The sequence below is a fragment of the Ursus maritimus genome, unplaced genomic scaffold, assembly GCF_017311325.1.
Source record: "Ursus maritimus isolate PB19 unplaced genomic scaffold, ASM1731132v1 scaffold_36, whole genome shotgun sequence".
Classification (NCBI taxonomy): Eukaryota; Metazoa; Chordata; class Mammalia; order Carnivora; family Ursidae; genus Ursus; species Ursus maritimus.
The window spans coordinates 1322478-1349579 of record NW_024426230.1 but is presented as its reverse complement, the minus strand read 5'-3'; the positions used below and the strand labels follow the sequence as shown (position 1 = coordinate 1349579).

The window sequence follows — 27102 nt, the reverse complement described above, 5'->3', positions numbered from 1 at the left end:
TGCAGAATAAGGTGTGGTAAGGTGAGGAGGTCTAGAGTCTGTGGACTTGGTCCCGTAGTGTCACTACATTTCTAAAACTTCTAGCAAGTCTTTGCTTCTTTCCAGGGTTGTTTGCTCATCTGCAGAGGGAGGAGCTGGACACAGTTATTTCTAACAGCCTGTGGCTCCTTGTCACAGACTACACCAGGACCAAGTCAGTTCTGGAGCCTCCTGGAGATTTCGGTTCCTTGCTCCTCTGGGCCTAAGCTTTAGTGTGTAACAGTTTCCATCTACAACTATTCCTTTTGTGGGGCTTTTGAGAACAGAGTCAAAATGAGCAAATGTAGAAAAGTTCTTTATTGAAAAGGGAAGGGTGGCTCCCTTGCTGGGGGCCTCCGCGGCCCTGGCCAAAGGGGACCGTGCCACCTGCTCAGCTCTTCACAATGGCATCCGAAGGCAAACGTCTGTCCAAACCTTACCTTTAATAACCTTACAAGGGAAGTGCCCTGGTGGTGTGCAGGTAAATCACAGAATCAATTCTGAAAAATAGCACTTCCAGGCCTTTGCCTTTAAGGACTTCTTAAAGGCAAAGTGGACGACAAGTGCAGCAACTAAGAGCCACCACGTTTTAAGAAAAGTCTCCAAGAAGCGTCTCCGTGTCTTTACCTTTAAGGATTTCTTAAAGGTGAGGCGTATTCGCGCCGAGTACAAAGGTGGAGAACTGGAAAGGGGTCTACAAAGCACTTTTCCAGTTCTCGCCTTTAGGATTTCTTTCCAGGAGGAGTGGTCAAGCGTGGCTTCATACAAGTCAAACAGCTCGCGGAACGGTAGGCCCTCCTGCCCTCCCGGAAGCCGCCCGGCCCTCCGCCCGCAGCGCGCCCGCCCACAGGTCTGCGTCCTCGCCTTCTCGGCGCCCTGGGGCGGGGAGGTAGCCGGGGCACGCGCGGTGGCGGGGCTGCGGGCGACGCGCGCCGGCGGCCGGGCGCCCCGGGCGTGTTTGGTTTCCTAGACGGTCCTCGCAGAGGAAGCCGGACGGGGGCGGGGCGGGGCGAGGGGGCGAGCGGAGGGCGCGGTGACCATGGCGACCGCGGTGACCATGGCGACGGCGGCTCAGAGCACGGAGAGGTCGTGACACGACCTGGAGCGCTGCTTGAAGAACTTGGCGTTGCGCGGCACCAGGTTGGCCAGGAAGCGCTTGGCCTTCTTGGTGAGGCTCTCGCGGCGCGCAGGCGGCGGGGGGCCGTCGGGGCAGCCCCACTCGGGCCGCGGACCCCCGGCGCGGCCCCGGCCCCGCCGCAGCCGGATCTGGCGCACCGCGCCCTCGAAGAGCTCCCGCGTGTTGTGGTGCAGCGCGGCCGACGTCTCGATGTGCTTGCAGCTCAGGGTGCCTGCCAGGTGGCGGCCCTCTGCGGGAAGGGACCGGTTAGGGCGCCCGCGGGCCGCACGGGGCCGGGGCGGGGCGAGGGTGGGCTTGGGATGGAGGGGCAGGAGGTGCCCGGATGCAGTAGAAGGGGGTCGCGGCCAGCGAGTCTCTAGCGACCGAGAACAACCGAGAACAAGGCAGGTATCGCGCAGAGGGCGGTGGTGGTGCCGAGGGGAGGAGAGAAAGGGGCCTTGGAGAAGAGGTGAGGCGTGAGGAGAAGGGGTTCTCGGGCCCTAGGCACGGGCACTGAGAGTCTGCCCTTAGCCTGCTAAAGGCTACGGGCAATTGATCGTGCACCCGGGAGGGTAAAAGGGCCCTGTGGAGAAGAGGTGACCTGGAAGGGGGAGATTTCAGGGATGGATGAGGTACAGGAAACTCACCCTCCAGTGAGACCTCGCGGGAGCGGGCCAGGTCGCTCTTGTTTCCAACGAGGATGACAGGGAGGTCGTGGTGGGGCCTCCCAGCCCGCAGCCGAAGTAGAGTCTCTGGAACTTTGGAGAAGCTTCGTCGGTCGGTGACTGAGAAGACGATGAGAAAGGCATCCCCGGTCTGAAGGCAGTGGTCCCGCAGCCACCCCCCTGCGTCCCCCTGCATATGGGCAGAGAGTGGTGGAATGTCAGGGCTGGAGGGGCGGGAGCACCTGTCCAGCACCTGCATGTCAAGGATGAGGCATCTAGATGTGAGGGAGAAGCCACCTGCTTAGCTCCGCGGAGCAAGTTAATGGCAGAATCTCCATACCGTGGAGTGTGCTTGTGGGGGAGAGGGTGGTTTATCATGTGATCCCCACATGGGGGAATTGGCGACACAGGCTCCTAGACTGGGGTAGCGCACCCTACTCTCTTATGCTTAAGCTCTCAGTTTAAAAATGAATGCTCTTCAGTTGTATGTAATCCGGCCTCTCATGTCTGCGTAGTAACCATTTATGCTCCAGTAGTCACAAATCCTCACTTTCTCCTCTTCCCTGATATTCCAGAGCCCTGAGCTCTTGTCCTGTCCGATCAGACTCTTCCAGGCTGGAGAATGTATGGATGGGGTCGATTTCAGGGTGTTCAGCCTAGCTCACAGCTGCAGGGTTTGTCAAATTCAGATCCTAACTTCCCTCTGGGTCAGAAGATCCTGGAAAGGGGCGCCTGGGTGGCACAGCGGTTAAGCGTCTGCCTTCGGCTCAGGGCGTGATCCCAGCGTTGTGGGATCGAGCCCCACATCAGGCTCCTCCGCTATGAGCCTGCTTCTTCCTCTCCCACTCCCCCTGCTTGTGTTCCCTCTCTCGCTGGCTGTCTCTATCTCTGTCGAATAAATAAATAAAAAATCTTAAAAAAAAAAAAGAAGAAGAAGATCCTGGAAAGACAGAGGCACTCAGTGCCAAGGCATGCGCATTGATGTGGGCCTTTGCTCTCTGAGAGGATACGTGTGAAAGATCAGGTTCTAGGGCATATTGGAACCAGGGCCTACAGTGTCACCAGCCTTCAGCCAAACTCTGCCCCTCCCCAGCTCTCCTAGGTTCTTACCTGTTCCCAGATGTCATAAACAACTAGAGTCACTTCCTCCTTATCCACCGTGATGCGTCTTTCATAGGTGTCCTCTGTTGGGAAATAAAGACAAAGAATAGAGCCCATTAGGAGGCTCCCCAACACTTGTGAGGCCTGGTAACCAGGGCCCCCCTCCAGGGAGGTTGCCACAGAAAGCACTGGAGTCGCTTCTCTTAGGTTCTGGCCTCCAGGGGCTGCTCGTGCCTTGAGCTCTTCCATCCCTGACTAGGGTTCCACAGGTGCCCTTGACCTTTCCAGGGCTCCCCCAAAATACCTGGGTTCTCCGGCTCATGAGCACTGTCTCCCTGGAGACCACCGAAAGTGCCCGCTAGGGCGCTCTTGCCCACGCCGCTCTCCCCTACCAGCATGACCTTGAAGATGCCATCCTTTTGGGTGGGGCCTGCCTCCCCTGAGCCCAAGGAGTCAGAGGAACCAGAGGATGAGGCTTGAGGTGGCCAGTCAAGTTCATCTATGGCCTGGGCGCGCCGGAGCTGGTGCTTGTAGGGGACAGGCATACTGCCTCTTCGTCTGGGGGCCCCTGGGGCAGGGGGTGGCCCACCCCGGTCCAACCCTGCCAACAGCTTCTCTGGCTTCTTCAGCAGTGAGGCATCTGTTTCTGGGGGGGCAAAGAGAAGGAAGCTATGAGTGGGGGTATGCCTAGCCATCTGCAGAGGGCTCAGTCCTGCCTGCTCTGGCCCCAGAGCCCGAGTGGATGACCATGACCCAGAAGGAGCTAAGAATATGTGTCTGACCTCTGACACTGAACTCCCCCAGAACCCTGAACTGGTGGGGCTCAAAGGAGCTGAACTGAAGCCTTACCCAATGCGGTTCCAGCCACAACCTGTTCAAAACATGCTCCATGCAGGGGAGGCACCTGTGCGCAGGCTCGCACACCCACTCAGGCCTCACACTGACACACAGGCCCACCCCAGACTAGGCCTCTGGCCCCGGGGGCTGCCCCTCCTTCCACCAAGAGGCCCTGCCTTCTACTGCTTCCCAAACCGGTAGTCCCCCCAACTGGGGAGGCGCGAGGGGTTGAGAAGCCGCCGCTGCTGCCCAGGTTCTGGGGGGCGGGTAGTGGTAGAGTCAAAAACTTTGTGGGGAGCCTGTTCCCAGGGAAGGGCCTTCCCTCCTTATGATGTGTGCATTGGGGCGCCCCCCCCCCCGTGTGTGAGAGGAGCTGCCTCTTCGCATGGCCCTGTAGGTGAGCATCGCCCAGTGCATGGCTGCGTGTGAGAATCTTTCTGCATCTCTGGCGGTCCCCGCGAGTCCCAGAGAATCTGTTCGTGGTGAGGTAGAGGGAGGGAGGGAGTGGGGGAGATGAGCGAGAGAGCGGGAGCATGAGCGAGAGGGAGAGTGACAATGCATGGGTCAGGGTAACTGGAGGAAGAACGACAGACACAACAAAGCGGGATGGCGAGAGGCTGGAAATAGCCCAGGATCAATACTTGGCTGGCCGCCAGGGCCTCCGAGAGCCAGTGAAACCCTCACAACAGGTCCCCAGGGTAGCCCCCAGCCCGTGATTCCCAGGCTGGTGGGCTGCCCCTTCCCTCTCCCCCGTCTGTCCTGCCCATCCCAGCCTCTTGGGAATGAGGCTGACCTAGGGCTGAGCACCAGTTTCCCCAGCGAAGCCCTGGGAGTGATGGGGGAGGGGGCGTTTAGGCAGCGCCCCGCGGCCCCCAGCCCAGCCTCAGTCCTGGTGTGAGCGGGAGGCTTCCCCACTTCCTGAGTTGCTCTTCCCCTGTGCTGTTTGGGTTCAAGCTCCGTCGGCCCCCAGTTCCGACCTCCCCACCAGAGCTTCAGCTCCCACCCCCATGGTGTCGGCTGCAACCTGCCCAGCTCAGCCCTCACCTGGTGTGGGCGTCCCCGGGGGGGAGGCCTGGTGGCTGCCGGAGGGGCAGAGTGCTGTGGTTTCTGTGTCCGTGTCCATGTCGGTGTCGAGGTCCGCGTGCATCGGTGCGCGTGTGCGTGTGCAGCCCCGCGGCTTGCAGTACCCACTCCCTCACTCAGCAGCACTGTCAGCTTTTCCCTTAAATACCACCCCCATGCCCTCCTCCCCCCCCACACCTGGGGAAATTGTCCCGCCCCCTGATGAGGTCACACATGCTAATGAGCAGTGATGTCAGCGGGATTCCCTCCTTTCTGCCCCCCCCCCTTTCCTTTGTGTCGCTTCCCTCTGGGAGCACACACACTGCGGAGTCTGGTTAAGACCCGACCAGAGACCAGAAGGAAGTCAGAGGGGCGAGAGAGACAGGGGTTCAGAGCAGCCGGGTGAGGGGTCAGTACGTAACTGAGCTGAGGATGGCCGGAGGCGAGGCCCCGGGACTGGAGGTCTTCCTCCAGGAGCCAGGGCTGTGCGTCATTTGTCTGTGGACTCCCCGCCTCAGAGCCCAGTGTCCAGCTCCGAGTGGGTGCTCCGTGGCTACACGGGGGGGCCTCGACGCAGAAACTAAGAGATTCAGGGTCATCCTGGCACCAGGCTTCCCCATCACCCTCTCGTTCCCACCACAGTAGCCCCTTCTGGGCGAGGACCCGCCACAGTAGCCATTCCCCACCTTGGCCCCCAGGCAGGTGGGGGCTCTGAAGATGGGCGGTGGCTGCCCTGTTGGCACAGCTTCATCTTGTCACTAGGGTCAGATGGGTGCAAACCATGTGTGGACCGCCCCTTCTCTCCTGCCCTGCCAAGCCCACCAACCTACTGTTAATAGGAGCAGGACAAAAGGGGGAGATCGAGCTAAACCTTCTAGAAGTTCCCAATCCCGAGTGCCAGCCCCCCGCTCTCTGTGCTCCCTGGGGCACCACCAGCCCTCCGGGGCTACAAGACGATGTCTATCTCTGTGTGGGGAGCCAGGATGGCTTTACTGCTCCTTTTCTGCCCGGGTCCCTTTCCCTTCAGGCTCCAGCTCTTCTCTTTTCTTCCTGACACTGCAAGCACCCAAACAGACCTTCCGACTTCCTGGCTCCTTCCCTCCCCCGCCACAGTTGGTTGCCAGGTGCTGCGCTAAGCACCTTCCTGCATTCTCCCCTTTCATCCTCATGACCCGAAGGCTCAGAGCGGTAGGTGGCTGGCCTGTCCCCAGATCTATCGATCGATAGATCAATCGTGCAGCTGGAAAATGGGGACACCAGGATTCCCAACCTGATTTTTCCAATACCAAAGACTGTTTTTCACCAGCTATGCTGCCTTCTTCGTCTTAAATATTCCAACAGTCTCCTGTTATTGGGAACGGTCTGTATGGTAATCTTCGGTGGACTCCTCCAATGGAAGAGACAAAGAGGAATCTTGGACTGATGTGCGGTGACCACTTATCTGGAGTGAACTGCAGGGCAATGTTCGGGGTCTCGGTGGGGCAGAAAGGACTCCTGAGCAACTATCATACTTCCACACTTTACTTGGAGAGTAGACTCTCCAGTCCTCAGTCACAGCCTACTTGTCCTTCCTTATTCACAATTCCAGAATGTCCCTGTGTGTTCCCGTACTCAACATTTAGAGTAGCAAGGGACCCCTGAGAGCCTGGTAGCAAGCAACAGTACAAAAAACTTTGAAAGCGGTCGTCAACATTTAAAATGTGGTCGGAGGGCATTTGGCAATAAGGCAAACGGCTCCCCTGACCCCGTTACAGGCGCTGAGAGCATTGCTATGGAGAGGCCCCTGGTTTCTCGGAGTGATCCTCCGCTCTCCAGAAAAGTATTCTATTGCAGATGTGCTGAAGAGGAGTATGTTTAGAATGATTTCCTTCCAAAATGAGTTTTAAACGTTTTAAATTGTAAAGGGGTGAGCTTCACGGATCTGGAAAACTCACTTAGGTGGGTGGAATCCTTTCTAGGATACCAGAGGAGAGTGAGTCAGGACACAGCGGACCCCGGCAGGACTCAGCCAGCCTTGGGTCCTACGAGCAGGCTGGGTTTCACCCTGAACCTCCATCTCTCTTGTCCCACTAGTAAGAGGCTGTGCGCTGGCCCCTGGCCCAGCTTCCTCGGCAATGGGAGATCCTGCGCAATAGCGGGGCGAAGGTGAGATCTGGAACTGAACCAATCCGGGCTTAACCCTGCATCCGTAGAGGCTGGACTAGTCTCAAAACTCCTGAGATTGCTCCTGAACCTGACTTGGGCTGATGATGCTCACGGCACAGCCTTGTTAGGAGGGTTCGCACAAGTGAAGAAGGATCTGGCACTCGGCAGGTTACCCAACCAGCAGGAGCTCGCACAACCTCAGGCAGGGTGGCGGAGGTCCCTCACCCCTCCCAGCAGGGCCCAGAGCTTGGTTCAGGTCCATTCTTAAGGACTGAATTCTGGTCTGTGCTGTTAGCTCAGATTCCCAGGCTGATCTCCATCTCGTGCCGTGAACACCTCCCTCCTCCAGAGCCAGCGCCTTGGCAAGAGTCCCACACCCGAATACCGGGAACTTTGGATGGTGGTGTCTCTGTCTTGATAGGATGTGACGTGGTCCCGTTTCTTTTTCCTTAGGCCACGGTGCAAGTAAACTTGGGTGACTGCTGCCCAGTGCCCCACCTCTCCTGGGTGGGACCCTCGTAGTTTCCCCATGCTGCCTGTACAAGGCTCATCCCCTCTCCGCCAACCCGGGGCTTCACCGTGGCTGAAACAGTAGTGTTGCCCCTTGCACCTTCTGGAGCGTACGCCCAGCACCTAGAGAAACTTCTTTCAGGCTCAGGAATCCAGACACACAGCCCTTCCCAGTGAACGCTACCCTCGGGTCTTCCCCCTCTGGCTTTCTGAAGCATTCCACCCTGAGGAGCATTCCTTTACTTTAAATCTTTGTCCACATTCAAGCTACAGATACCACCAGGAGGTAAAAGGACTGGAGCAGGACAAGGAATGAAGCTTTCGGCTGAAGGGTTTTTTTTGGGTGGCTGTGAAGAAGAGAGGAGCAAGGGAGAGGCAGAGAGCATTGATGGGGAGGTGTGGGAGGGAAATCAGCACTCCCTGCTTCCCTGGGCCTGACACTGGGGGAACTCAGGGACCGCTGGCGCTTGGGAAGACTCAAAGAGGGAAGCGTAAGCAAGGATGGGGATCTCTGAAGGCCCTCCCCCCATCTCCAGAGAGGGTCTGGAGTGAAAGGATTCTGGCTCTATCCCAAGTCAAGATCCCATGATCCCACGACTGTACCACATTCACCCTCGGCCCCTTCCCTAGGCTCTTGGACCCAGTTGGTGCTGGATGTGAGGATGCTGACAGGCTGTGATCAACAGGGCCCCTGGACCTGGGGGTGGGGAGAGGCCAGGCCTGCCAGGAAGGCTGAGGGAGAGCCCGAGGGGAGTCTGCTTCTGTTGAGGAATGCCTCACTTCCACTCATGGGGCACCATGCCCACCCCGATCAGCTCTGTATCCTTTGTCCCAGTTTTCATTCCGAACTCTGGGACAGCTTCTGTCCCTGCACTCGCCAGAGGCTGGGCTCCAACATTCCTCACAGATTATCCCCTCCTCCATCACCCTCTCCAGCTCCGCCGCGGCTTACACTCCTGCCCCTTGTCTCAGGTCTGGGGTCCAGCCTCCAGCCCTAGCCTTCACGCGGCTTAGTTTGCTTATCCTGTAGATGCTTACCCTCCCTGGAATCCACAACTCTATTCCAACTACTGACCACATTCTTTAGAGTCTAGTTTGAGCCCTCTTCTGGGAAGACCCTTTGGATTTGGTCAAAGTGATGCCAGCATCTTCACACCCCGAATGTTTATGATTTTTCTCTCGATTTATCTTTGTCTGTTCTGAGGCATCCTGGCTGAGAGTTCATCTGTCTTGCCTAGGACAGACTGTAAGTGCTTGGTGGGGGTGGAGGGTGGAGGCCAGGAGTCGTGGCTCCTGTGTTCCACTAGGGATGTTCTGCTTCTGTGCTCTGGAAGTACTCCATAAATGGGAACCTTCCCAGCTACAGGGCCCAGCTGGCTCACCAGACTCCTGGCCTGGCGGTGAGTAAAGAGGTCCGGTGCTTACCCCTGGTGTCCCTCACTGTAGAGCTGAGCCCCGGGGGTGGGTGGGGGTGGTGGAGAGAGTTGATCTTTGGGCATCTTGGAACTTTCTTCCCCTCTGAGTGGTATAAAAACCATGGGTGTGTGGTTAGAAGTGAGCAGGACGGGGCAGGAGCGGGAGGGCAGACCAGAGGGCTTCACAGGGAGGAGCGCGGTGAGGCGAGCATAAGCTGAGACGGGTAGAGACAGGGCTCCGGTCATTGCTCATTTACAAAAATATGAAATTTCTCGTTCTTTTATTTTCAACCTTGACTTGCTGGGCAATGACCTAGCTATGGGACAAAAGCATTTTTTTGTGTGCTCTTTTTATGAGCCAAGCCCCGTAGGAAGGATCGAGGTGGGCAAACTTCAGGCTCTGCCCAAATCCTTCCCCTGGGGGCTGGAGGTCTCCAGCCAACTGACGGTCTGGTGCTTAAAGGCCACTTTTGGGTAGGGGTTTTGGTAAGGATGGAGTGTCCAGGCCTATGACCCTTTAAGAAATGTACTTTTTAAAAACAGCCACGTGAGTGGTGGCGGTGTGGGGAGACGGTGGCGGTAGAGACACTCTGGTCTCTGGACATGCGCAGAGGGGGAGCTCTGTGTGAGCCCTTTCCCCGCCCGAGGGATACCTAGTTTACAGCAGCTACACAGGGTCAACAGGAGGCTCAGCAAGGCCCCTCAGATGGACGGCCAGGGAGGGAAGTAGGGGAAGGGAAGCTGAGCTGCCCTCTAAAGGGCTGTCGTCACTGCGACCAGAGCCCCCAGGGGCGCCAGGTCACCTCAGGCCAGCAGTGGCTCATCCTCCGCCTCGACCACCCAGACCCCCGGCTCAGCCAGCGGCAACAGGAGCACGTCATCCTCGTCCTCTGGAGACAGGACTGGGGTATGGGGTTCAGGTGGGGTCCGAGTTGGTCCTGGGGGCCGAAGGCTAGGCAGGAGGCGGCCTCGCAGGGCCTGCACCACTCCTGACAACAGGGACGGCTCTAGGGGCGCGGAGGGCAGTGGCCCTGGGGCCTCAGAGACAGTAGGGGGTGCCGGAGACGCGCTGCTAGATGGAAGGGGAGCCTTGGCGGGCAGTGGGGGTGCCTGTTCCCCATCCTGCCCCCCCACCGCCCCACCCTCACGGGCCGGCCCTGTGCTGCCATCTAGAGCCTCAAGGGGCGCGGCAGAAGGGGTGACCTGGGATCTGGTCTCGGGGGTCCGGGCTGGGGGGTTGGCTCGAGGGAGCAGGCCCCAGCGGCGGAGGCGGCGCACCAGCCGGCGCACAGAGCGGCCCCGCTGCCGGCGGCGGGCACCCGAGGCGGCCCCTGGAGTCATGTCCTGGCGCAAGATCTGCAGCAGAGAGCGCAGGTTGCCGAGCACTGAGTTCTGCAAGGAGAGGACGCAGACACCGCGGTCAGAGTCGTGGGGAGGGCCAGGAGCCTGAAGAAGGGTGGTACGGGGCGGGGCCGCGGGAGGCTTGGAAGCGGGAGGCAGGGAGGCACGAGGCAGGAGGTCACTTACGTCATTGGGGTTCTCTGTAGGGAAGTCCTCTACAGGCGGGATGGCGCCCTGGGCAATGAGCTGCCCGTAGGAGGGCGGCGCCTGCTGCTGCACAATCTCAGCCTCCATCCGGGACAGCGGGGCGAAGATGCTGGAAGGAATGAGGGCTGCTCAGTCACAGGTGGTGCCAGCCGGAGCAGCCTGTCCCAGCCCGGGCACGTCTCTTCCCTCCGCACCCAGGCCAGGACAACGGAGCTATGCCCCGGCTTTCCCGAGAGTCAGCTGAGGTCCCCTCCTTCCTTGAGCTTGCTTTCGGCACCTAGACCTGTCGTCTCCTCAGAGGAGCACCCTGTGCCCCAGCTGGACAACTCCAGGAGCCAACCCACGAGCAGGTCACCAGAACGTGCGCCCCTCCCGGCCTCGCCCTCGGCCCCACACGGCAACGGCTGGCTGCACCTTCACTGACCTGTACTCCTGGGTGCGGATGGCATAGAGCTTGCAGGTGCAGCCCAGCGCGATGACCAGCAGCAGGCCGCACACCAGGCTGCCGATGACAGCGGCCGTGATGACCTTGCGGGGCAGGGCATAGGAGCAGTCCCACTCGTCGCTGCCGTCGGCACAGTCTGGCTGCCCGTCGCACACCCATGTCTCATACACACACTTCTCGTCCCGGCATCGGAAGTTGCCAGGCTGGCAGTGCCGGCAGCGTCTCTCGTCTGCTCCGTCGGCACAGAAAGTCTGGTAGTTGCAGCGGTCGGCAGGCAGGTAGCAGGCGGTGGCCCCGGGGGTGCCGGCCGGCCCGCAGGGGAAGTGTCCAGGTGGGCAGCTGGGGCAGTTTTCCTCGTCCGTGCCGTCAGCACAGTCCCACGAGCCGTCGCAGCGCTGTGCCTCGCTGTAGCAGCGCTCCCCCAGGCCCTCACTGGCCCCCAGGCCAGCACCCAAGCCACAGGGTCGATCCCAGGGCAGGCAGTAGCCCCGCACGTGGTAGGTGGCGTTGAAGCCCCGGCCGCCGCTCCAGGCAACCGTGTGGTAGGCCACGATGGCCTGGCCGGACAGCGTCTCCACAGTGACAGCCTTGCCGTTGCTGAAGTGGGTGAGGCTGCGCAGCAGGCGAGAGGTCTTGGGAGGCTCGGGGCCGTCGTACACATGGACCGCATCTCCGTAGCCCAGGTCCAGGGCCGTGAAGCGCACTGCCAAGCGCCGGCCGTCGTGGGGGTCCAGCAGCCAGAGGCAGGACTGGGGGTGGGAGACTGAGGCTGGGTGTGCGTAGCCCGGGGAAGAGAAGACCCCGTAAAAGTCTTCCAAGGTATGATTGCAGGGTGGGGTGGGGACAGGGGCCGGGGTCAGGTCGGGGAAGGGGTCTGAGCTGCAGCCGGCCTCGTCAGAGCCGTCGCCACAGGCATCGATGCTGTCGCAGCGCTGCGCCACGGGCACACAGCGGTGGTTCAGGCACTGGAACTCTTCGGGCAGGCACATCAGCCAATCTGCAGAGGCGCCGTGGAGAAGCGCCATGAAACACGGGAGCTGGTGGGATCCTCCCCTCCTCCCTGGGGCTGCTACTACCTGTCTTACTAGTCCCAGAGACCTCCCTGTCCGGCATACCTTGGCTGTAGGAGAGCAGGAAGCCCTGGCCCATGGGTGCTCTGGCCCCGGCATAGCTGTAGGTGATGGTGACGTTGCCCCCAGGCAGCTGCAGAGGGCTGGCTGGTGCCTCGCACAGGGAGATCTGCGGCTGGAGAGGGGAGCGCAGGACTAAGCGCTCTGAGCCACAGGCCAGGTGCAGTTTTTGGAACCTACAGGGGTGGAGGAGAGCAGGACATGAGATTTTGGTTTTTTTTAATGATTTTATTTTTAAGTAACCTCCATACCCAATGTGGGGCTCAAACTCACAACCCAGAGTTCAAGAGTCACACACGCCACCAACCGAGCCGGCCAGGCGCCCCATGGACGTGAGATATTCTTGACCACCGCTGGTTTCTTCCTCTCCCACCGCTGTCAGGTCCCCTCTACCCCAAGAAGCACAAGTCCCTGCTCATACACAATCCACATCAAAGAGCCAAATGAACTCAGCCAAATTCCGTCCGAGTCAATGGCAGTAGTCCTAACGGAGGCCAGCAGCAGCATGGCATTCTGATTCGTCCACCTCTTCCCAGACTGCCCTCTTTGCCCTTTCTGGGTAAATTCATGAGCGTGAACTCTGTGAAGCAAATAGCCAGGTACTTAATTGGGCCCCAACCCTATGGCCCAAGGTCAGAGGAGACTGGGGAGACCCATACCGCTTAAAAGACCTGGGGAGACTGAGGAAGGTTCTACGCTAATTAGGAATAGCTTTTGAAACCCAGGCGAGGGTGTGCAATGGATTGAAGGAATCCTCAGAGCAGCCATATTGGAGCCCAAGGACTGCTTCTAGAGTGCCTGCTGTCCTTCAGAGAGGACCAGAATCCAAACCAGGTGTCTGCTCCCGCTCAGCTCCAATGCACTGTAACTGGGCCAGAACAAGCCAGGCTTTTAGGGCAGACTCGGCCAAATCAAATTCTACTCTTCCTCCCATTGGCAGGGCTGGCAGCTCCATGGAGAAGTAATTCCCGAAGACTTTCCCATGGTGAAGGAGGGAGGGTAATAGGATCTTGCCCTGCTTCTCACCTCACTGTTACGGTCTGCTCCTTGCTCCCCAGGATAAGCCAGGTGCAGTTGGCAGGGGCGCTGCGGCTGTCCCTGCCCAGGGGCCTCTGTAAGGTGCCCTGCACTTCCAAGAGCACTGCCGGAGGGTCCTCACAGGCTGGAGAGAGAGGAAGGTAAGGACACTGATGAGAGCCCATTACTGTCATACCCCGTGCCCCCAGGCTTGAGGCCTCTAAGGGCCTGAGCTCTTTAAGAAGGAGCAGAGACACTGCCCCTCTCAGTCCACACACCCACACCCACACTCTAGAATCACAGTCTTCATCTGGCCCCCTTCCTTCCCACCTTCGTTATAGCTTCACCTCAAATATCAACACCACAGACGATGTGAGGTCTGCTTTGCCAGCCACTGGGCCAGGAGGAGCAGGAAATCCTGTCTCTACAATCGGGGAGACTACATTCTGGCTAGGGAGCTCAAGTATGGATATTTGGAAAAAACCAAAATAGTACATAACTACCAGGTGAGAGCTCACACGGGGTCTGTTTCCCCGTTTGTAAAATAAGGATGGATAATCTCCACTCTAAAACTATGGTAGGTGCCACAGGAATTCAGGGAAGAGAGAATCCTCGTGGGTCTTCTCTTATTACCAAGCCCTTGGGGCCCCAGGGGCATCCTCTACTCACCAGGATGTGGGAAAAAGGTCCGGTCTGGATGTGCCAGAGCGCCTCCTAGAGGAAGAGCGAGAAAGGGCAGGGGAGTGAATCGCCCCTAGTTTTCTTCACCTGAGCTACTCAAGGAGGAAAGGGAGCCATCTGGGACTTCCGGGTAGTTTAAGGGAAGGGGCAGTGGAGCAGGGGGAGGCTGCGCTGTGCGGCCGGGAAGGAAGGTACGGAAGCACGGCCTGGGGGGGTGGGCATGGCGATCTAGGGAAGCCCGGGGGAGGAGGGGGGCGGCTGGCAGCCTCCCGGGGTTTGGGGCAGGCAGCGTCGGATGCGGCGGCCGGGGCTGGGAGACACCGGCAGGCAGGGGAAGTGAGGGGCGGCAGAGGAGGGAGTGAGTGCCGGGGCTCTGTGACAGCCCTAGGGGCGGGGTGCCGGGTGAGTAGTCTCGTTTCGGTTTCTTACCCAGGAGGAGGAAGAGGAGGGTGATGGGCAGCATCCTGAGCCGTCCGGAGGTGCAGGAAGCGTCCCGGAGCTTCCGTCGTCTATCCAGTGGGGAGGCGGCGCCGCTCCGGGCGTCCAGGCCCCCCACTGCCGCCTCCCCGAGGGGGCTGCATGGCCCGGGCTCCCCGACCGGCGCTCTGGATGCCAGGGCTGGGGACGGGGAGGGGGCGGCCGTCCGGGAGCAGGGGCGGTGCCTCTCTCCCAACTTCGGAGTTGTTTTCCCCGGCCGCCGCTGCGCTCTCTCCCGAGGCCGGCTCCCGAAGTCCCGGGAATGGGTTCGAGGCCCGGCGCTGGAGCGCGCCCTCGCCTAGAGCCCGCCCGCAGGCCGCGAGCACCCCTGTCCAGGCCCGGCCGCCACCTGCCGGGTCTTGAAGCCACTTCCTCTTCGGGCCAAACTTTGCCGACGGTCAGCCCCCAGGGCCGGCCCGGGCGCGGCACAACTTCTCCAGCGCGTCCAGCCGGCGGGACGCGGCGGGGGAGCGGGGGAGGGGGACGGGAGGCTCGGCCCAGCTCCCCGGCCCTCGCCCGGGCGGTACCCCTGCCAGCCCAGGGGTTGGAGGAGCCGGGGCGGAGGGAGGGGGCGGGTGACGAGCCTGGCCCCACCCCTGCCAATCAACGCGCGCGCCCCGCCCACCCGCTCGCCTTAACCCCTTTCCGGCCCTGCCGGGACTCGTCAGACCCGCCCTCGGCCGGGCGCTCAGCCTCCGCTTTGAACTCTTGTTTTGTTCGGGCCTTTCGGGGTGACACGTTTGTTACAGGACACGTTGGTCAGAGAACCACTGCTTATTCCGTAACTGTCATGTCTTTCCTTTGGACCCTTAAGCTCTCAGTACTTTTTTTGTCCCAGTGTCTGAGATCCGGCAGCACTTTTTGGCGTGAGCCTCTATTATAGCAATTACCACACGGTGTTATAACTATTTGTTTACTCGTCTTTCCCGCCCCCGCCCCGCCCCTTCTCTGGAAGCAGAAACTTCCTGTAGGTTGGGGCCTAGACTGTTTACCTTTGCACCCACAGGGTTTCTCTCCTGCTGAGACACAGTAAAAACCCAATAAACGGGAAATAAACGAATACATGTACCTTCGCCACATGCTGACTCTGTGACCTTGAGAAAATCACTTAACATCTCTGTGCTTCTCGATTGTAAAATGGGGTTAATAGTGCAACTCTCTTTTAAGGTTGTCATCAGCATTTTAGGGAGGTGATACAAGTTGAGCATCTAGGAAGTGCTCTGTACCTTGGAAAATTATTATGATTAGTCACAGAAGATCTTTCTTATTTATGTGGGCTGTTATTACTTCTTCTTCCTGGGGTACTGATAGCTAATATTAGTAAACCGTAACAGTAGCAAATACTTTTTGAGCTTTTTTTACATTTCAGGCACAGATCTAAGCACTTTTCAAGAATTTGCTCTTTTGATCCTCCTCATAATCGTTGTCAAGTAGAAACTACTGTTGCTCCCATTTTACAGATAAGGAAACTGAGGCACAGAGAGGTTAAGGATTTTGCCCCATCTAGTAAATGCTGAAACAGGGTTTGGAACCTAGGCGATCTGGTTCTGGACAGAGTGTACATCTGAATCCTTGCTCCTCTCTCCTCTCTACAAACGGCACAAAACACTTTTTTATCTGAGACATTTGTTGTTGGCACCGTTTTTATATTTTCAAAACTGGAACCATAGCAGGGCCTGAAGCCATAGCATTGGCCATAAAAAGGCCCGTCTTCCACTTGGACCTTGGTGCCATGCCAAGGGATCTTGGTCCCTGGGTCTCTCTGTGCCGTCCGCTGTGCTCTCTCTCTGTGCAGCTCTAGGGATTAATGAGGAGTGAAATAGAATCCTGAGTGTGGGAAAATGATGTGGAGCAAAGGGAAGCAGAGCAAAGAGGTTGGAAAAATTAAAAATATTTAAGTTCTAAAAGTGATCATGGAGGTTTTAGTTGAGTGCTGGCTACGTGTTCTCTATGCTTGGTGGATGCCTGGAATTCCTTTTTTTTAAAAAAAAAAGATTTTATTTATTCATCTGAGACAGAGAACATGAGTAGGGGGAGAGGGAGAAGCAGAAGCAGACTCCCCACTGAGCAGGGAGCAACACCCCGCCCCCCCCTCCAGGACAACAATGAGATGATGAGATGTGGGGCTGGATCCCAGAACCCCAGGACCCAGAGATCATGACCTGAACCAAAGGCAACCGCTTAACCATCTGAGCCACCCAGGTGCCCTGGATGCCTGGAACTCTTAAGACTTCACTTGAACTTCAAGGAGCTTACTGTCTACTTGGAAAGAGAGGTCAGATACACAAATGAAAGAAGCCAGACAGCCATGGGTAGTACCCGTGGGAGTGGGCATGTGGGGGAGTAAGGAATTTAGAAAGGAACTGGAAAAGGTGGTAGTGAATTGGAAAGAGTTGTGGGAGGCAGGGAAAGGAGGAAGGGAGCCCATGGCCTGGGATGCCCAGTAAATGAAAATTTGCCAAAAAATAAAGTCAAGATCTAGGCTGTTGGAAGCAATCATCATCATCAGGAAGAAATTGCACCAGGGTAGAACAGACTTTCATTCTATAACTATTTATTAGAGTGCCTTCCAAGTGCAGGGCACTGAGCTAGACAGTGGGGTTCATAGTTAGAGTGAATTCAAGCCCCAAAACGATAGGAAAAGATTAAAGAGGACCTAGGTACTTAAAATGAGTGTAAGCTTTAATTAGTCTAGTGAGTTGAAGTGTCCGGACCCCTGTAAATCACATCCTAGACCATCAGGTACATTTAGGAATGGGCCTGTGGAGATGTTCTTGGAAATCTTTGAGGAATTATGAAAAATAGTGGAAGTAGTGGAAAACGGGCAGATGTCTGGTTTTCAAAATGATAATATCTAACTTTGGTAGACTACTTGCCTATGGCAGGCACTGTCCTAAGCACTTCACGTGTATTATCTCAGTTAACCCTCACCACACCTCTAGGAAGTAGGTGTTATTTTTGCCCTCCTTTTATAATTGAGGAAACCGAGTCATAGGTAGGTCGAATGACTTGCTCAAGATGAAACTTCTAGCACACGCAGGAGCCAAGGTGCTATGGTCTGAACATTTGTGTCCCCCAGCCCCCAGATTCATATGTTGATTTCCTAACCCCCAAAGATGATAGTGTGAGAAGGTGGGCCTTTGGGAGATGTTAGGTCTGTGAGACGGAGCCTGCAATGGGACTAGTGCCTTTGATAAAAGAGGCCCTAGAGAGATCCCTCCCTGTCCACTAGGAGAGGACACAGTGAGGAGATGTGGCGGTGAACCAGGAGGAGGGCCCTCACCAGCAGGTGACCACGCCGGTGCCTTGATCTTGGGTTTCTCAGTCTCCAGAACCATGAGCAATAACTCTACCGAGTCGGTGGTATCTTGTTATAGCAGCCCAAATGGACTACGAGGCTTGCTGCTGAGAAGTTGGGGTGCTGCTGTACAAATACCTAAAAATGTGGAAGTGGCTTTAGAACTGGGGAATGGTCAGAGGCCAGAGGTGCATGCTTAGGGAAAGCCGCCATTGCTGTGAATGGACCATTAGGGGCGATTCTTGGGAAGGCTCAGAAGGAGAGAGCTGTATAGACCTCAGTCTCCTTAGATTACCTGAGTGGTCGTGCACAGAATGTGGATAGAAGTGTAGATGGTCAAAGTCCCTCTGACTAGGTCCCAGATGGAGATGAGGGACATGTTAATTGGAAGCTGGAGGAAAGGAGAGCCTTGATAGAAAGTGGCAAAGAGCTTGGCCTCACTGTGTTTGTGTCCTAGTGTTTGTTGGAAGGTAGAACTCGTGAGTGATGAAGTTGGATATTTGGCTGAAGACATTTCTTCTTTTTCTTTCTTTCTTTTTTAAAAAAAATTTTTTAAAATATATTATTTATTTATTTATTTATTTATGAGAAGCAGAGAGAGAGAGGCAGGGGCAGAGGGAGAAGCAGATTCTCCACTGAGCAGGGAGCCTGATGTGGGGCTCGATCCCAGGACCCCGAGATCATGACCCGAGCCGGAGGCAGATGCTAAACCGACTGAGGCACCCAGGTGCCCCTCTTTTTTCTTTTTCTTTTTTTTTTTTTTTAAGATTTTATTTATTTATTCGACAGAGATAGAGACAGCCAGCGAGAGAGGGAACACAGGCAGGGGGAGTGGGAGAGGAAGAAGCAGGCTCATAGTGGAAGAGCCTGATGTGGGGCTCGATCCCAGAACGCTGGGATCACGCCCTGAGCCGAAGGCAGACGCTTAACCGCTGTGCCACCCAGGCGCCCCTCCCTCTTTTTTCTTTTTAAAGTAATCTCTGTACCCAGTGTGGGGCGCAACCTCACAACCCCAGGATCAAGAGTCTCATGCTGTACCAATTAAGCCAGCCAGGCGCCCAGTTGGCTGAAGAAATTTCTAAGCAAAGTGTTGAGGAAGCAGCCTGGTTTCCCTTGAATACTTAGAGTAAAACACAAGAAGAGAAAAGTGATTTATAGGGGGGAACTGTTCATCAAAAAGGATGCAGAACTAAAAATGTAGAAAATTCTTATCGCTATCTAGTGTTCCATAGATACACATATGTAAATGCGTGTGCGCACCCATGCGTGCGTGTGTGTGTGTGTGTGTGTGTGTATTTTTTTCACTCATTTATCATGTTTATTGCCTGCTCCTCCCACAAGAATGTACGTTCCTTGGGGCAGGGATCTGTTTGTTTACTGGTGTATCCCCAGTGCCCAAAACAGTGTCTGACACAAAGTAAGTACTCATTAAATGTTTGCCGAATGAATGCCAGCCATAGGCATCGCATAGATTACATCTTTTAATTCGCTCAAGTACTCTTTCAATTATTAGCCCCATTTTAAAGATGAGGAAATGCAAGCTCCGTAAAGTTACATAACTTGCTGGCCGCCAAACCAGTGAGTTGTAAAGACTGGATTCACACTTGGATTGTGTAACTGCAGAGCCCTTGTTCCTAACCGTTGCGTGATACTGCCTCTCTCTGTGCTGGAAGCTATGTTTTAAAGGATTGATACAGTGGGGGTGCTGGGCTGGCTCAGACTCTCCGGGTTGTGAGTTTGGGCTCCACATCGGGTGTAGAGATTACCTTAAAATAAAATCTTAAAAATATATATATTGATATAATGAATCAATCCAGAGGAGGGTGTTCAAGACGGATGAGGGGTCTCTAAGCCATGTCATATGATAAGCTATTTATGGAACTAGAAAGTCATTTCACCTAAAGAAAAGCTTAACTTGAGTGAGGGATTGAATATATGAAAACCAGATCCAAATATTTGAAGAGCTATAGCATGGAACAAGAATTTGTTTGTTCTGTGCAGTCTGAAGGGCAGAGCCTGGAATTAACAGAGCAAATAAAAAAAGTCAGTCTATTCCCTGCTTGAGATATAGAAGCTGACGGTACAGGTAGGGTTGATGCAGGGGACAGATGTCCTGGACCTTCAGGATTCCTTGGCAACTCTGTGAATTGTGAATTTCACGATGGCATGACTTCCCAGAAAACAAGGGCAAAGAAGCTTCTAGAAGCAAGTTGTGTTCGATGCTGACATGAAGCCAACACAGTGAAAGCAGAGAAAAGACCTGGAAGGAAAGAGGTCATGAGGGACCTTTAAGGAGAAATTTCAGTGCTCAATGTGGCAGCACATATACTGAAACTGGAACAATACTGAGAAGATTAGCAGGGCCCTGTGCAAAGATGACACGAATTCATGAAGCATTCCATATTTTTATTGTACACCTAAAACTAATATAACCCTGTATGTTAATTACACTTCAATTTTTTAAAAACGGTTTTTTATTTATTTGAGAGAGAGCGCATGAGCAGTGGGGAGGGGCAGGGGAAGAGGGAGAAGCAGACTCCCTGCTGAACGGGGAGCCACAAGAAGAAGACGAGGACGGGGCTAGATACCAGGACCCCGAGATCATGACCTGAGCTGAAGGCAGACGTAACCTACTGAGCCACCCAGGTGCTCCTCCCCTTTTTTAAAGGAGAAGTTTCAGGGGTGTCTGGGTAGCTCAGTTGGTTGGGTGTCTGCCTTCCACTCGGGTCATGATCCCAGGGTCCTGGGATCGAGCTCTGTGTCGGGCTCCCTGCTTGGCGGGGAGTCTGCTTCTCCCTCTCCCTCTGCTGCTCCCCCTGCTTGTGCTCTCTTGCTCTCTCTGTCAAATACATAAATTAAAAATCTTTAAAAAAAAAAAGGAGAAGTTTCAGTAAATGCCTGGGTTGCCTCCACAGATGTGGAGGTTAGTTTAAAAAGAAATGACTGGTTGGGGCGCCTGTCAGGCTCAGTCAGAAGAGCATGCCACTCTTGATCTTGGGGTTGTGAGTTCGAACCCCATATTGGGTGTAGAGATTACTTAAATGAATAAATAACTTTAAAAAAATTTTTTAAAAAATGACTAGTGAAGGAATGCAGACAGCTGTTGAAAAACCTTGGCTTGACAGAAAAGGGGGATATGAGGGAAATCATTCAAGGCTGCAACAGTATCCAGGAGAGAGCTTTTCAAGATGTGGAAACTTCTGTGTTTGAAGGGAGTGGGGATTAAAGACCCTGCCATATGGTTATAGGAGGAAGTTTCCTTGCGCTTTGGAAAGAATGAGATACTGGGTTGGAGACACACCTCGGAGATTTGGAGCAACCTCAAATCATGTCCATTTTGGGGGGTGTCTGGTATATTACAAAGTAAAAGACTAAGATTTTTTTGAATATACTTAGTATATTTTATTTTTATATTTATTTATAAAGGTTTTATTTTTTAAGTAATGTCTACACCCAACATGGGGCTTGAATTTAACAACCCTGAAATCGAGAGTCACATCTTCTACTTGACTGAGCCAGCCAGACACCCCAATACTTAGTGTATTTTAGATGTTTCTATTTAACAAATAAAAACTCTTTGCATAAACACAGCAATAACATAGTGATAGTTACAAAATACCTACAGGCATTTTTTTTTAAAGTACAAAATTGAAGAGCCCTCTAAATATGAGACTGGGATTAAAGGATCCTCCTGGGGTGAGGTTGAGGTTAGGGTAGGGATGAGGTTAGGAGGATGGGTGCAGGCTAGAGGCGCCCCAAGAGGAGGCATGATTTCCAAAGGCCTCAGGGAAGCGACACAGAAATACCCACTCTGGGATAAAGGAGTCAGGGAGGCCGGAGGGCCTTGGCAAGGAGGAGCCCTGTCAAAGCATTCCGAGGTCGGAGCCCAGGGGAAGGGCATCCTGGAGCCACCAGTGTCTGAGGCGCCCACAGGGGGGCAGCATGGCGACTCGGAGGGGCTCTGAGAGGGCACCGAAGTGCCCCCTTACTTCCTCCCGCACCCCCTCAACTCCACACCCTCTTCCTTCCCGTTGTTATTCGGGAGCTGCCCACCAACCCCCGCACAGAGACAGCTGAGGGAAACTCTGCCTTTTTCTTCTCTGCAGCTGGAAGACTAAGGCTTGTCATCCTGTTGCGCCCATAGTCCCACCCCTTTAAGTACAGGTGTCCTGGGTGGAAACTTGGAAAGTGGAAAGGGGGAAGGAACAGGCTGGCGGTATCCCTGGCCCTTGTTGGGGGGCTGGCTTGGCCCCTGCCTCTCTCAAGCTTGGTTCGCAGTGCCAACACCCAGCACAAGGGGGCGCTATCGCCCCGCAAACCCTGACCGGCTGGTCTCTGCGGCGGAGGGGGTGTGGCCAGCTGGGGAGCGGGGTGGATGTACCTCTGGCCCCTTGTCCAGTTTTCCTCCACCCGGGATTAGGACGCAGTTTTGTGCAGGCAAGGGGTGGGGGGGTCTCTGGCGCACAGGCCGGTAAAGTGGAGGAGAGACTTTGGGGACAACTGGCATGGAGCTTAGAGACCTGCGTGTGGGGCCCCCCAGGTCAGGATCCGGGGAGCAGGCTGGCCTGAGGGTGCAGGCTGAAGGATTGGTATTTCCAGAAGCGCGGGGTTAACACAGCGCAGTACTGATCACTCCCAGATTAAGGGCAGGCGGTGGGGGACACACGAGGAGGCCACAGGGACAAAGTAGTTGCTTAGGAGTTATGAACCCATTGCCTGGATAGATTTTTCTTTCTTTTTTTAACTTTTTAAAGATTGAGGTAAAATACATAGTCAAGTTCATAAAATGTACTAACACCTACAGCTCAATGATTTTTTAACTTACGTATACATAATACTCGTGTACATAATACTGGTAATACAGTACTTACACATTCCCAGCTACCGCTGTGTGCTTGTGTAATTCACAACTTTCACGGGCAATTTCAGTCAACAAGCATTTCCCCCCCTTTTTTAAAGATTTTATTTATTTGTTTGTCAGAGCGTACAAGCAGGGGGAGGGGCAGGCAGAGGGAGAAGCAGGCTCCCCGCTGAGCAGGGAGCCCATCTGGGACTTGATCCCAGGACCCCGGGATCAGGACCTGAGCCGAAGGCAGACACTTAAATGACTGAGCCCCCCAGGCGCCCCTTCAAATCAACAAACTTAGTAAGGGGCTCCTGCATGCCTAGCACCGTCCTACTCCTTTGTGAGGAAGCGAGGACAGAACATGCTTGTCCCGTGGCTGTGGTGGGGTCAGTATTCTTATGAATCACAGTCATTCCTTGACAGAGCTATCCCAGCAGGGCCTCGGAGGGCTGGGGCAGGCCATGTGATCTGCTCACAGGGGCCGTGTTTTTGAAGTATCTGCCATGTCTGAATGCGCTAACGCACAGAACCTCAGGAAGGTTATGTTATTGGATCCAGAATATACGGTCAGGGCAACCATGATCCTAGCACGCAGCCAGACACGGAGTGGCCAAGGAGAGCATTTTTGGGAATCGATTTTGCTCTCTGGCCTGGTGCTCCGTGTCTCTGGAAGCTGAGCAAAGGCTGACGTCTGTGACCACAGGCAGGATCGAAATGAGCCGGAGCTTGTCGCGTGTGTGTGAATCCGCTAGGCCTCGGAGGTCCCGGTCTTTCCCCCTCCCTCGTGGTCATCCTGGCCTTGCCCCACCCAGACCCCATCCTGCCCCAAATGAGGGAAGTGCCCCTACTGGGAAGTGAAGTGTATGAGCAGGATGTGACCCATGGTGAGACAGCTCCCAGACCTGGTCTGGTCCCTGAGTCAATGAGCTACTTGAGGCACTCAGAGGAAGTCCTTCCGCCCATTCACTGCAGTGTGGACACCTCTTCTGTGCTCTCTATTGCCCCTCCCCACCCAGGTGTGGGACTTGGGGGACAGGAAACTAGTCTCCTCCTCCTCTAAGCCACAAAGGGCCCATTGGAGAAATAAGGTACCCTGGGGGTGGGGAGGGGCAGTGGAAGCTGCTCCCTTGGGGTGTGGCAACAGCCTTGCCCTGGGTGCCCAATTCTGCTGTAAAACCCCTGGTTCTAGGACTGGTGAGGGACAGAGGAGGACAGAGGGGGCTGGGCCTGGCTGGGGAAGGCTGGCCTGGAAGGCGCTCAGCCTTCGGCCCTGGGCCAGGGTGGAAAGTATGTGTGTGAGCTCATTTGGAAGGTGGCTTCTGGCCAGTCAGGACTGCCTCCTTTCCAGGCCCCAATTGCCCAGCCCCCTCGAAGGCTGCCTCTGGGTCTCCCCAGTCTCCCAAGACTGTCTGAGGGACGAAGGCCGAACACCCCAGGTTAGGTGTGCAGGCATTGGTGTCTTAAATGAAGTGAATGCAGATTTGGAGGGTGGGTAAAAAAGGGTTACAGGGACCGCAGGACAATAGATTAGCCTTGACTGGGGTTCCCTTGGGGCCTCAGGGAACGGGAACTATCCTCCTAGGCCCTTGCCACAGCCATTCGCCACCCCCATCCCTCCCCTAGCTGCTGCCATTCGAGCCACTCAGTCCTTCTGGCTTCTGAGTCCTTCCTGCTTCTTCTTTCCTTCTCTCGGGGTACCTGTTCCTGTCCCCCAAAAGGAGGTGACTGCAGGCAAAGTGGGTTCCTGAGGAAGAGCCCTTCTGCTCCATTCCTACTTCCCATGCCGATGCTGCCACAGGAGGCAAGCCCACATGGGCCCTCAGATCCCCAGAACACACACTACCACACACACCGGCCACACAGCGCCACACTGGAAGAGACACCCTGAGACACGGGCAGAATCTACCCGCACAGATTAAAAAAAAAAAAAAAAAAATCAGACAGACCTGGGTTTTCATTTTGGCCTAACAAGTTCCGACCTTAAGGAAGTCTTATCTGGGCCTCAGGTTCCAATCCTGTGAAACAGGGGCCGTGGTCGTGCCTGTGTCACTGGGTGTCATGAGGACCTCAGCAAATGTTGGGTTTTTACCACCTCCCTTTGGCTGGAAAGGGAAGTGGGAGCACAGAGGGGAAAGAGGACTGGGACGTCTGTCAGAGTGGGGAGAAGGGGCCCCAGGGGAGGGACAGTGAAGGACCAGCAGGGCTGGCCAGGTTGTGCGTGAGGGGTCACTCTGCTCAGTCCTCTCTTCTCTGGAGGGCCTGGCTCCTCTTCGATCTTCCCTCCTCACGTCACTGACCCAGCACCTGGCTGGCAGCCTTGGAGGTGTGGGCCCAGCTGGTGGCAGGAGCCCTGGGGAAGGGAGTCTGTGGCTCCCCGCCTCAAACGTGTGGGGTGCAGTGGGGGGCAGAGCACTGCTTCTCCTCAGCGCTTGCCCCTGCTCCAGTCTCCTCTGAGGCCGCTTCCCTGGGTTCTGCCCAAACCTCCTCGCAGATTCCCCTTGGCTCCCTCCTGGCCGCTCTAGCTCACATGTGCTGCTTTCGAATACAGGAACTTGGAACCTTGGAAACTGGGTCAGGCCCAACGGACAAAGCGGGGTAGGGCCAGTGAAAGCGGCATTTTCAGGTCTCTTGGGAGCCACAGGGACCTCTGTTCTCCCCTCACCCTGCCTGACCCTGTGCAATCGGCTAGGCACCTCCAGGGGTCTCTGGGTGGCCTCCCTGGGCTGGATCCCTTAGGCCCGGGGCACGTCAGAAGCACGGGACCTTGGCGGCCTCCACCCCACAGTTCTCCCTGCTTGGGAAGCCTCTTCCACCTCTTCCCCCCTTTGTCTCTGGTCCTCCATTCCCATCTCTCCCCCTTGGCTTCAGAGAGCATCTTGTGATTCCAGAATCAGGGCCAAACAATTTCCTCGTGATGGGGAAACCGCACTCCAGCCGTGGCAGCCCTAGGCTCCCCTCCTCTTCCCTCTGGCAGTCCCCCCTCCCCAGGCTCCTGTACTGGTTCCAGCTGTGTTTTGCAGAACTCCCACTGGATAACATCTGTAATTGCCTCCAGATGTGGGCCACAAAAACACAAAGGGGCCATGAGCTCATCTTTGAGCTCCTTGCGACATGCACGGCCCCCTACACCCCCCCATACAACCTCTGGCTTTCCCATGCCAGCTTCCCCGGGTCCCCATCCCCTCCGGTGAGGGTGGCGGGGAGGTGGTGTCCAAATCCACTGAGATACACAGCCTGTGCCAAACAGCTGTTGGCAGGAGAGGTGGAGGAGGCCAGGCATAGGTTCAGGGTTCCTGGCTGGCAGAGAGGTGGGGTACCCCTTCTGCCAAAGCAATCACACCAACCAGCCCTGAAGAGCAGCTGGATAGAACCACACCGGCCTAGGTGGGGCCAGCGCTCTTGGAGGAAGGCTGTGGAGGGGGCCTGGGCTGGAGCCCAGGGAGGGCCGGGCTAAGGCAGGAAGGGAAGGGGAGGAAGAAAGAGGGCTGCTCCCCTTCAGCTGAGCTGACTCAGCAACTGAGCTATTCCTCCCTCCAGGCTGGTTTCGGAGGAAGGGTGGGTCGACAGCCTGGGAACCCTGTCTGGAGCAGCAGTTTCGAAGAAACAAAGCCTTGTTATTCTTCCCTTCCGACCTGACCATCCTGCCTCTCCTGGGCGATTGGGGTGAGATTCGTTTTGCCCGAGATAGGCTGCTCCTGATTGGCCACGGGGCAACTGTCCGTCCTTCCCAGGTGTTCCTTTTGCCCCCCCACCCCAGGCAGAGCCCCCCAGGCTTAGAAGAGGCTTAGACATGGAGGGCTGGGGTAAAGGGCCTGCCTGAGGCCGAAGATGATCCTGGTGGGAGTCCCCAGCAGCAGAAAGAGAGGTCTGAGGAAACGGAGGGTCTGCGGCCAGATCACGGGACAGGGTAATGCAATTTAGGAAGATTTTCCGAGTGGCCCCAGCTTGACCACTTCCTCTTGCCTTTGCAGCTCTGGGCCTCGAAGGTAACCTCTTGGCTGGGTTGGGAGAGAGCGGCGGGCTCTGTGGACCACTTCCCTGCCCCCACGGAGTAAGTATGCCCTCCTTCCCAGCTATGGCCCTGAATCCCCGTTGTCCACCAAGAATAAACAGATTCCTTTATGAAAAATGCCGAAACTCCACGTCACAGGAAACACCGGCTATGGGCATGCTTTCCATTCACCTCTCCGAGAGAAGGCAGCGACACAAAGAATGTGAAACACCATTTATTCTTTGTGGAAAGGTTGAACAAGGTCAAAAATGTCCTTAGAGGGCACTGACCCAGCCCCGCCCTGCAGGTTCCTGGGGTCGGATGCCTCTGCCCCCCCCACCCCCACCCTTCCCATGCCCCTTGTTAACAAAAAGGAACGATTTGAAGGGAATTCATATATAATAATTATAATAAAAATATACATTAAACAAAACAAAACAAAAAAAACCCCAAACAAGACAAATTTAGCCGAACTGCCAGCACCGTTCATCCCACACACCCCCACCCCCCATACCCCCCCACCCCTGACATCCCTCTCCTCTCCCTGCCCCCACAGGGTCTCACTCTCCCAAGTCCCCGGTACCATGACCACGTGTGGTGGCCAGAGGAGACTTCAAATGGGTGGGCTGGGTGGGGGAGAGGAGGCAGGACACCGGTAGGATGGGCCAAGGGGCGGGGGCATCAGGAAGTGAGGGGCTAACCTGATGAGACCCACCCAGGCACGTGCCCCTCACTGAAGCCAGCTGAGGCTGCTGTCTCAGCGCTGCCAGCCCCTGTTCGCCTCGCTGCCTAGGTGGCC

At 55.9% G+C, this 27102-nt stretch overlaps 2 protein-coding genes, 1 long non-coding RNA gene and 1 other non-coding gene across 4 annotated transcripts; 2 read left to right on the top strand and 2 right to left on the bottom strand.

Moving 5' to 3' along the window:
* Positions 1-1057: 1057 nt before the first annotated feature.
* Positions 1058-5004, bottom strand: REM2 (RRAD and GEM like GTPase 2). Its single transcript, XM_040620901.1, has 5 exons — positions 4783-5004; positions 3206-3547; positions 2911-2984; positions 1783-1990; positions 1058-1385 (listed from the first exon to the last, which is right to left on the bottom strand). The coding sequence occupies exons 1-5, from the start codon at positions 4883-4885 to the stop codon at positions 1090-1092; spliced, it is 1023 nt and encodes a 340-aa protein (XP_040476835.1). The 5' UTR covers positions 4886-5004; the 3' UTR covers positions 1058-1089.
* Positions 5005-9134: 4130 nt separating this feature from the next.
* On the bottom strand, positions 9135-14674 carry LRP10 (LDL receptor related protein 10). The gene is made up of 7 exons (XM_040620711.1): positions 14121-14674; positions 13680-13724; positions 13020-13155; positions 11979-12169; positions 10843-11860; positions 10398-10527; positions 9135-10262 (listed from the first exon to the last, which is right to left on the bottom strand). The coding sequence occupies exons 1-7, from the start codon at positions 14152-14154 to the stop codon at positions 9675-9677; spliced, it is 2142 nt and encodes a 713-aa protein (XP_040476645.1). The 5' UTR covers positions 14155-14674; the 3' UTR covers positions 9135-9674.
* Positions 13738-26785, top strand: LOC121100267. The gene is made up of 3 exons (XR_005832024.1): positions 13738-13882; positions 25850-25975; positions 26284-26785. It is a non-coding gene; the product is annotated as an uncharacterized LOC121100267 (long non-coding RNA).
* Positions 19771-19874, top strand: LOC121100329. The gene has a single exon (XR_005832080.1). It is a non-coding gene; the product is annotated as a U6 spliceosomal RNA (small nuclear RNA).
* Positions 26786-27102: the final 317 nt, after the last annotated feature.

Excerpts from the sequence above, each read along its gene's own strand:
- LRP10 (XM_040620711.1), bottom strand. The coding sequence starts at position 14,154 with ATGCTGCCCATCACCCTCCTCTTCCTCCTCCTGG. Across the intron at positions 13,725-14,120 it reads CCTCCTCTTCCTCCTCCTGG|GAGGCGCTCTGGCACATCCA; the intron begins GTAAGAAACCGA and ends CTCTTCCTCTAG. Across the intron at positions 10,263-10,397 it reads CTACAGAGAACCCCAATGAC|AACTCAGTGCTCGGCAACCT; the intron begins GTAAGTGACCTC and ends CTCTCCTTGCAG.
- REM2 (XM_040620901.1), bottom strand. The coding sequence starts at position 4,885 with ATGCACGCGGACCTCGACACCGACATGGACACGGACACAGAAACCACA. Across the intron at positions 3,548-4,782 it reads CCCGGGGACGCCCACACCAG|AAACAGATGCCTCACTGCTG; the intron begins GTGAGGGCTGAG and ends TTGCCCCCCCAG. Across the intron at positions 2,985-3,205 it reads TCATGAGCCGGAGAACCCAG|AGGACACCTATGAAAGACGC; the intron begins GTATTTTGGGGG and ends ATTTCCCAACAG.